At 38.5% G+C, this 7,554-nt stretch overlaps 1 protein-coding gene across 1 annotated transcript; it reads left to right on the plus strand.

Annotated features, from left to right (window-relative positions):
- The first annotated feature begins 2,915 nt into the window (after positions 1-2,915).
- On the plus strand, positions 2,916-4,482 carry LOC122089811 (pre-mRNA-splicing factor ISY1 homolog). The gene is made up of 2 exons (XM_042659505.1): positions 2,916-3,143; positions 3,400-4,482. The coding sequence occupies exon 2, from the start codon at positions 3,409-3,411 to the stop codon at positions 4,294-4,296; it is 888 nt and encodes a 295-aa protein (XP_042515439.1). The 5' UTR covers positions 2,916-3,143; positions 3,400-3,408; the 3' UTR covers positions 4,297-4,482.
- Positions 4,483-7,554: the final 3,072 nt, after the last annotated feature.

Consider the following 7,554-nt stretch of genomic DNA (forward strand, 5'->3'; position numbering starts at 1 on the left):
CAACATCTAAATCCAACATACTACAACATAAAATATTAAATGACATGTGATTTAGTCAAAACACCCCATCTATGATAACATAATAAAATAGTAACATATATGGATTACAAGTTCATGATCTAAAGCTTAAACTTGAATTGAATTGTAATAAATTATACCAAAGAAGATGGACATTTAATTTAATTGTTAATTGTTATACGGATTACTTCCCATTCTTTATTTAATTGTTATACGGATTAATCGGATCGGTTTAAACGGTTTGGTTTAAAAGGTTTTAATTCGTTTTGAAATCAACAGGTTTCGCGGTTAAAATCGACTGACCCGTTTAGCTAATCGGCTGAAACTTGAAATCATAACTGCACCATTTATTAAACGGTTTTGAGTTTGGTGTAAATGGATCGGTTTGATTTTGGTAAACGATTTTTGTTACAAATTCACATCCTTAAGGCAAACAATCTCCATGTTACGGATTCAAATAGTGCTAAGAACCGTCACATTACTTCCTCCTATGAAGAGTGGAAGTTAGGGGATGATGGGGAGAAGAAAGAGCGGGAAGACAGGGAGGTGGGGTTAGTGGCAACATGTGGCGTTGAGCGGTCGAAGGGACTAGAAGGATGAACCTTAGGAGACCATTGGAAGGGGTGAAGACACCTGATCATTAAACCTTAAATAAATTTATGCATGGGAGAGTAGTATTATGCCTCAACCTAAACCAAAGAGGTACCTCCAATGACTGCTATTGATATCTAGTTACTCCTGGTTCATTCATAATGTCAATTACATTTGATGGTGCATCATCCGTTTCAAGAGACAGAGAAACATAACAAATCAAAGCTGTACTAGAATAGAGAGATATGGCAATTGCACCCTGGACAAAGCTGCTTATTGAGCATTAAATGCATAACAAATTTTACTATTCTTTCCTTACGTGCATATGGACATATGGTACATGGAAGGTCCCTAAATAAGAAAAGGAAAAAAGAAGGTGATGCCGTGAGGGTAATTGGGTGAAACTTGTTTCTATCAGAAAACAGATTAGATGAAACATGTTATGATTTTTTTTTTGGGTAAGAAGGATAAGAATAGATTAATTTAAAAGACTTATTACATCAATGTTTGGTTGGGTGATGTTAAAGTTAGCTATATTGTTGATAGCCTGATGTGCTATATAAATCATGAGAAGGACCATGCCATTGTTAAGCCTGAGCCAAAAAGGGATTGGGGGTGATATGTCCAAAAATGAGGAGGGTATGCTTGAAGGCCACGGTGTGATACTATCTTCATAAATTTTTTTTACCAACTTTCTTGTCATTGCTCCAGATTTCTCCAATGTTCCAGTCAGTCTTGCCTACTTCAGTCTAAGATATACTGTCCTCGCACTTGTCTCAAAAGTTTCTTCTATCAATACATAACCAGCGGACACAATCCCATGTTTGATTATATAATAATCTCAACCTGATTTTTTATTATTTAAAGCATCAGACATTCAAGCATAGATAAGATTGGGGAAATCTAAGTTGGGAAAAGTAGGGATGGTGAAGTGGTGAGGTGAAGGATTCACCTGTCGAGTTCTTGGTTTGCACATATGACTTAACTAACGATTTGCAAGGGATAAGATAAGGTGAGGATTTGGGGGTGTTTTAGGTGAAACAGTTTGTTCTAAGAACCATATAGAAAAGAGGGAAAGTATTTCTTGTGGGAGACTGTACAAAAAAGCATCAATAGAAGAATCATTTTTTTTTTCATGAGGGCCACACTTCCCTGCAAAAACACTTTCTCATAGATAAATAACATTTATAAATCAATGATTTGGTGTCCAAAGCTATTAATAGTGAATCATTTATGTATCAATGATTTGGTTTGGTAAGATTTCATAGAAGAATGGATTTACTTGGCTGTTCGAATCCTTCTAGTGGTTTTGTATGATCTTTAAAAGAAAAAAAAAGAAGTGGTTTTTTATTGGTGCTGGAATGGGACAGAGTGTTGGGTAGTTGAGAAGAGTAATTTGAATAAACTACGGGCAATTGAGATGAGGATGTTATGTGGGATGTGCGGTAAGATCAGGAGAGATAGAATAAGAAACGACTTTATTAGAAAAAAGGTGGGGTTGGTCCCAATCCAGGACAAGCTCTACGAGACCCGATTTAGGTGGTATGGTCATGTTCAACAGAGGCTTATGGATGCCTCAATTAGGAGAAGCGACCAAATATATATTGAGGGTCCTAGAAGAGGTAGGGACAAACCTAAAATGACTTTTTTTTAGGGGTTATTAATGAGGGGAAAAAAAGAAATAGCAACAAAAAATTCATGCAAAACAGTACAGTGCATACCCTCAAGAAGTCACATGTTTGACTCTTCTATCTTCACCTTGTGATACATAAGTGGGCTGATATGGAGACCTTACCACCATCTCAGGGCAATGGATACTGTTCAACTGGTGATCCGACGGTTCTCTCTATTTTGATCGGTAGAAGTACAGTCGTTGAATCACCGCTTAAGCACATATTGATTGCCGAGGTAATTATGGGCAAACTGAACGATTAGTGCTCAGGAGTAAGGGTGTCAATCGGTCCCAACCAGGTATTTGTTGGTTCGATTTCGGTTCAAGGAGTACTTATACCAAACTCATCCGACTCTAGTATGGTTCTGGTTCCTATTCAGGTTTTGTATTTAGTTCTTATTTAGTTCTATTACCTAGTTTTAAATTCAGCTCTAAAGCAGAAGATAAAATACAAATACAAATACTCATTCACAGATCCAATATGTAACCATATTATAATTGGTTTGATTCGATATAGGGATTCAATCCGGAACTGGATTCAGTTTTCGATTCCGGTTCTGGTTTCGGTTCCGGTTTGACCCCCTTTGTCAGGACTCGGGAGAGGTCTCCTTCTGGACCGTCTGTGCTCGACTCCTTCCATAGTCGTATGACTCATATCAGAAATCAATGAAATCATAAACCCACTTTCTTTCTTACTCTGCCTCGACAAACCCTCTCTTTGATCTTTCAAGAATCTCTCAGGGTCATTGCTCTCTGGTCAGCTGCCTCTACAGCAGTCCGTCCTCTGATCAACCACTGCATTAGATCGGCTCCGGCGTGTGCTCCGTACCTTTTATTCCTGTTTTCCTTCCGGCGAAAGTTGGTAAGCGTTCTCTCTCTCTCTCTCTCTCTCTTCTCCACACACACACACACACACACACACACACACTTAGCTATCAGATACTTGTTCATAGTACTTACTTAGATCAGTTCTGCCCTGCTTGTCCAGTTGCTGGAAAAAGCCCTAAAAGTGATTTTACCATTTTTTTCTTTAATGGGTTAAAATTTCATCCAAGCAATGAGATTGGGATTTTTGGTTGTCTTTCAAAATCTTTTATGACTTGAGTTTGGATTATCAGAGTGGAAGCATGGCTCGAAATGAGGAGAAAGCTCAGTCGATGCTAAATCGTTTCATAACATTGAAGAATGAAGAGAAAAAGAAACCAAAAGAACGTCGTCCATTTCTTGCATCTGAATGCCGTGATCTTGCTGAGGCTGACAAATGGCGGCAACAGATAATGAGAGAGATTGGTCGGAAAGTTGCTGACATCCAGAATGAAGGTCTAGGTGAGCACCGGCTTCGTGATCTGAATGATGAAATTAACAAATTAATCAGGGAAAAATGGCACTGGGAACGTAGGATTGTTGAGTTAGGTGGTCCAAATTACACCAAACATGCCGCTAAGATGACAAATTTGGAAGGAGATATTGTTGATGTGCCTAACCCTGGTGGAAGAGGTCCAGGCTATAGATATTTTGGTGCAGCCAAGAAATTGCCTGGTGTTAGGGAGCTGTTTGAGAAGCCACCTGAGCTGAGGAAGAGAAGGTCTCGGTATGACATCTTCAAACGAATTGATGCTAGCTACTATGGTTACCGGGATGATGAGGATGGTATCCTTGAGAAGCTCGAAGGCCCAGCGGAAACAAAAATGCGATCTGCAGCTCTTGAAGACTGGATGAAGATGGAAAATATTAAGAAGGAAGCGAAGATGGCTGTCAAAAGTGGTGAAGTTGCAAGTGCAGCCCCTATTCTGTTTGAAGAGGAGGAAGATATTGTTGAGGAGGAGAGAAGAGAAAAGGAGAAGGAAAACAAGAAAGAACAGGAGTTTATTGTCCATGTCCCTCTTCCAGATGAGAAGGAGATAGAGAGAATGGTTGTTGAGAAGAAGAAGATGGAATTGTTAAGTAAATACATGAGCGAGAATCTCTTGGAAGAGCAGAAGGAAGCAAAGGACATGCTTAATATTCAGCAGTAATCGATTTTTCTTTTTTGCATCCTATCAGGTATTGCTTATTATGCCAAACTGAGAGAGAAATTTGTCCTTAAGTTTTCTTCAATTTTATTTTTCTTCTTTTGGTTGAGTTGCTCCAAGAAGAAACTGGCATATGAACTATCTTTCTATAATATAGTGCCATAATACAAGATTAATATACTTGATTTCTTCCTGCGTGTGGATTTGGAATAGATAAATTTAGAGATTTTACTATCCCTTTTCTTTTGGATTTTTGGCTTGCTTGGATAGATGTTATCAATATGAGTTTGTATCACATACAAGTTGGAATGAAGGTTCTCAGTTTCTGATGCTTACTAAATTTAAATATGCAACACTGATGCCAAGTTTCCTTTACATGTTGTCACCTTTTTTCTGAAACAGATTTTATTGATAGTGTTCGTTCCAGAATCATGCATTGTCATGCTAGTTTTAGGTGGGATGGAATTTACCCATATGAGATTTTCTCTACTTAATAATAAAATCTTCTTTCTATCCCCCCCCCCCCTGGTCCTATTTAAGTGCCAGTTTTAGAAGATTTAATATTTGGTTTGAAGAGGTTGAGGTGCTTGCCAATCTTTATGGGGCTAATAAGGAATGCACATGAATATGGGTTTTTTGTGCAGCTGAGGGGCTACATTTGATTCATGTGTGCTTCTGTTACTAATTCCTTAATATGTTGGTCTTAACTTGACTTATATTTGCTTTGTACTCGTCATTATTATCAGAGAAAATAGAAAAATGTAATAAACAATCAGTTTTAGTCCTAGATGCCATTCTGCTCCTTTTTGTGGTGTGATGAATTGATTGAGCATGATTAGATTATTTTGATTTGAAGTTCCTACTAATTCTGAAGTTATGCTGGAGAATGATATGCTCCTAGAAGGAGTACCAAATGATTGATTTTTAATGGTGAGCAGAAATCCATATGGTAGGATTATGTATAATCATATAAAGTCAATTTTCCTTGTTTCTGTTCTCTTTATAGCTCTGGCTCTTCCATGTGCGGGAATGCTTTCTCAGTATTCTTCATGCTTGTATTCATATTGATGGAAATACACTTTTTTCCCAATCTGAAAGGAAGAAAAAAGTCTGGATAAATTAAATGTCAGGCTGCAAGAGGAATCAAGTCTGTTTGCTGTTCTATTTTTCTTGGGTCTTCTATGTTTGGGGGTTGTACGAGAACAAAAAGAGAGGGAGAAAACACATTGTGGATCAATGATATCTTGGGCTGCCATTCCATGGAATATCATGGTGTTTAATGGATCTAAAATTTTCCTGAGGTTAGAGATGCAGCGGGTAATAGAAAGATCCTGGTGATATTAGGATGGCTATGAGCTTGAGAAGTCTAGGCTGCGTATTTCTCCAGCTCATGTAAAAGTAATGTGGAAAAATTATATTAAGGGAAATCTTGTCTCTTTTTCTTCTTCTTCTTTTTTTTTTCTCCAAACCAGTGCTCATTTCCATCGTATGAAGAGTTAATTTTGTAATTCTAAATGTCAATTTGATCACTCTAATCATTAGATATGTAAGGTATGATTAGGCTGCTTCTCAAATTTTGAGGCCCATCGCAACCATGTGACTCAAAACCACTATATCTATCCATACATTTTAAAGAAATGGGATGAATATGAGTTTGTCCTGTCAGTTTGTTTTTCTTAACTGTTATTTATTTAAAAATTGTTTCCCCTTTTTTGCTACACAAGCAAAAATTCTCCTATCTTCTCAATGTCTGAGCCAAAAAACATGATGTTTGATTGCAGTCTATTTAGAATCCCTGGAGTGCATGGTTACTCTTGTTAAGCTCATGGATGCTAGAGTTTTGTTGAATTTGACCAAAATGGTTTTTGATTGTTTATTCTTTTCATTATGTTGGATTGCATATTTTCCTCCTTTTTGTTGGTGTTGAGATATCAAGACTGGTACTATGGCCCTTCTGTTTTTCTTCTTGTTGATGTTGTTGTGTGTGAAAAAGTGCAAACTTGCATTTACATATCAGGCATATCTGATGTACCAGATGTAGAATTCTACATGACCATGCGAGTAGCTGTTTTTATAGGTATGGTAGTTGGACAGTTCAGTTCCAAAACTTAGCAATATGAGCTGATTCATTAGATGTCCTACTTAAACACTGCGCATATCCAAAAAGTTCAGTAACATCTTAAAATCTGCTGTAAGAGTATACCTAGTCCATTTAGAAACATCATCATCAGCTCCTAGGTTAGCCAACCACTTGACCGGATTCCGTGCGTCTGTTTCTAATGTCACCTGATTCAGCCGCTGATGCAGTGTTTCTAGAGTGGGTGAACCACTATGACCGGCTTTGGAAACCCGAACCCAAAGGGAATCGAGCCAATCTGGGTTTTTGGTCTAAAAAAGGCTGGTAGTGGTTTCGCTTGTAGTCCTTTATTTTATCATGTGTTGCTTTGGATAGGCTACGTAGGAATTAGCAGTAGAGTTTTGTGGAAGTTAGTTCAATTTTACATTTCAATTATGAGTCATTTGATGTTCTTTTATTTATACCATGTAACCCATCGTTGGAGAGATTAGAATGAAGATAACTTGATTTGAGTGTGTTGTGGTGTGTGTACGACAGTGGTAATGCAACTTCCTTCCCTCACCTGCGACTCCGAATTCCCATCTCAGATATCTTCCCATTCTCTTATTGGGCCTCCACCAATTTCGTATCAGAGCCTAAAATTCCTCCATCTGCCTCCCCATCAATCCATCTCTTCCTCCTCCGATGAGGTACGATCTCTGCTTCTTCCCATGTCTCCTCTTCTTGAAAACCGTGGCATGGCCTACCTAAGAGGTTGAATACCATCTCCCTGGCAACCGAAGCTCTAGAATCCCAAATCCCAACCCTTCTCTGGTTGTGAGACCAAACTCAGCAAGTCCCCTTTGAGCCTCAAGAATTTTCTCAGATTATAGAAGGATGTTGTTTGAAGGGAGACATAGATCGTACGACACAGAGATTTAACGAGTTCACACACCAGGGTGGTGTGCTACGTCCTCGGGCGAAGAAGAAGACGATTCACTATGCAGAAGAGAGATTACACCCTAGCAGTGGCGAGGAAGAACTCGCCCTGAAACCCTAGCTTCGTGAAAAACCCTAGAATACAATTACTCTCTACTACAACTGTACATTACAGATATGTTCCACATCCAGGTTTGACTCATGTGGTTGCATTCATAAGGTCCATCCTTTCGCCCCTGAAATCTCAAAGCCAACAGAGGTCTCAT

Source organism: Macadamia integrifolia, chromosome 2 (assembly GCF_013358625.1).
Source record: "Macadamia integrifolia cultivar HAES 741 chromosome 2, SCU_Mint_v3, whole genome shotgun sequence".
NCBI lineage: Eukaryota > Viridiplantae > Streptophyta > Magnoliopsida > Proteales > Proteaceae > Macadamia > Macadamia integrifolia.

What these genes read in the sequence shown, in the direction of transcription:
- LOC122089811 (XM_042659505.1), top strand. Translation starts at nt 3,409, where the DNA reads ATGGCTCGAAATGAGGAGAAAGCTCAGTCGATGCTAAATCGTTTCATA.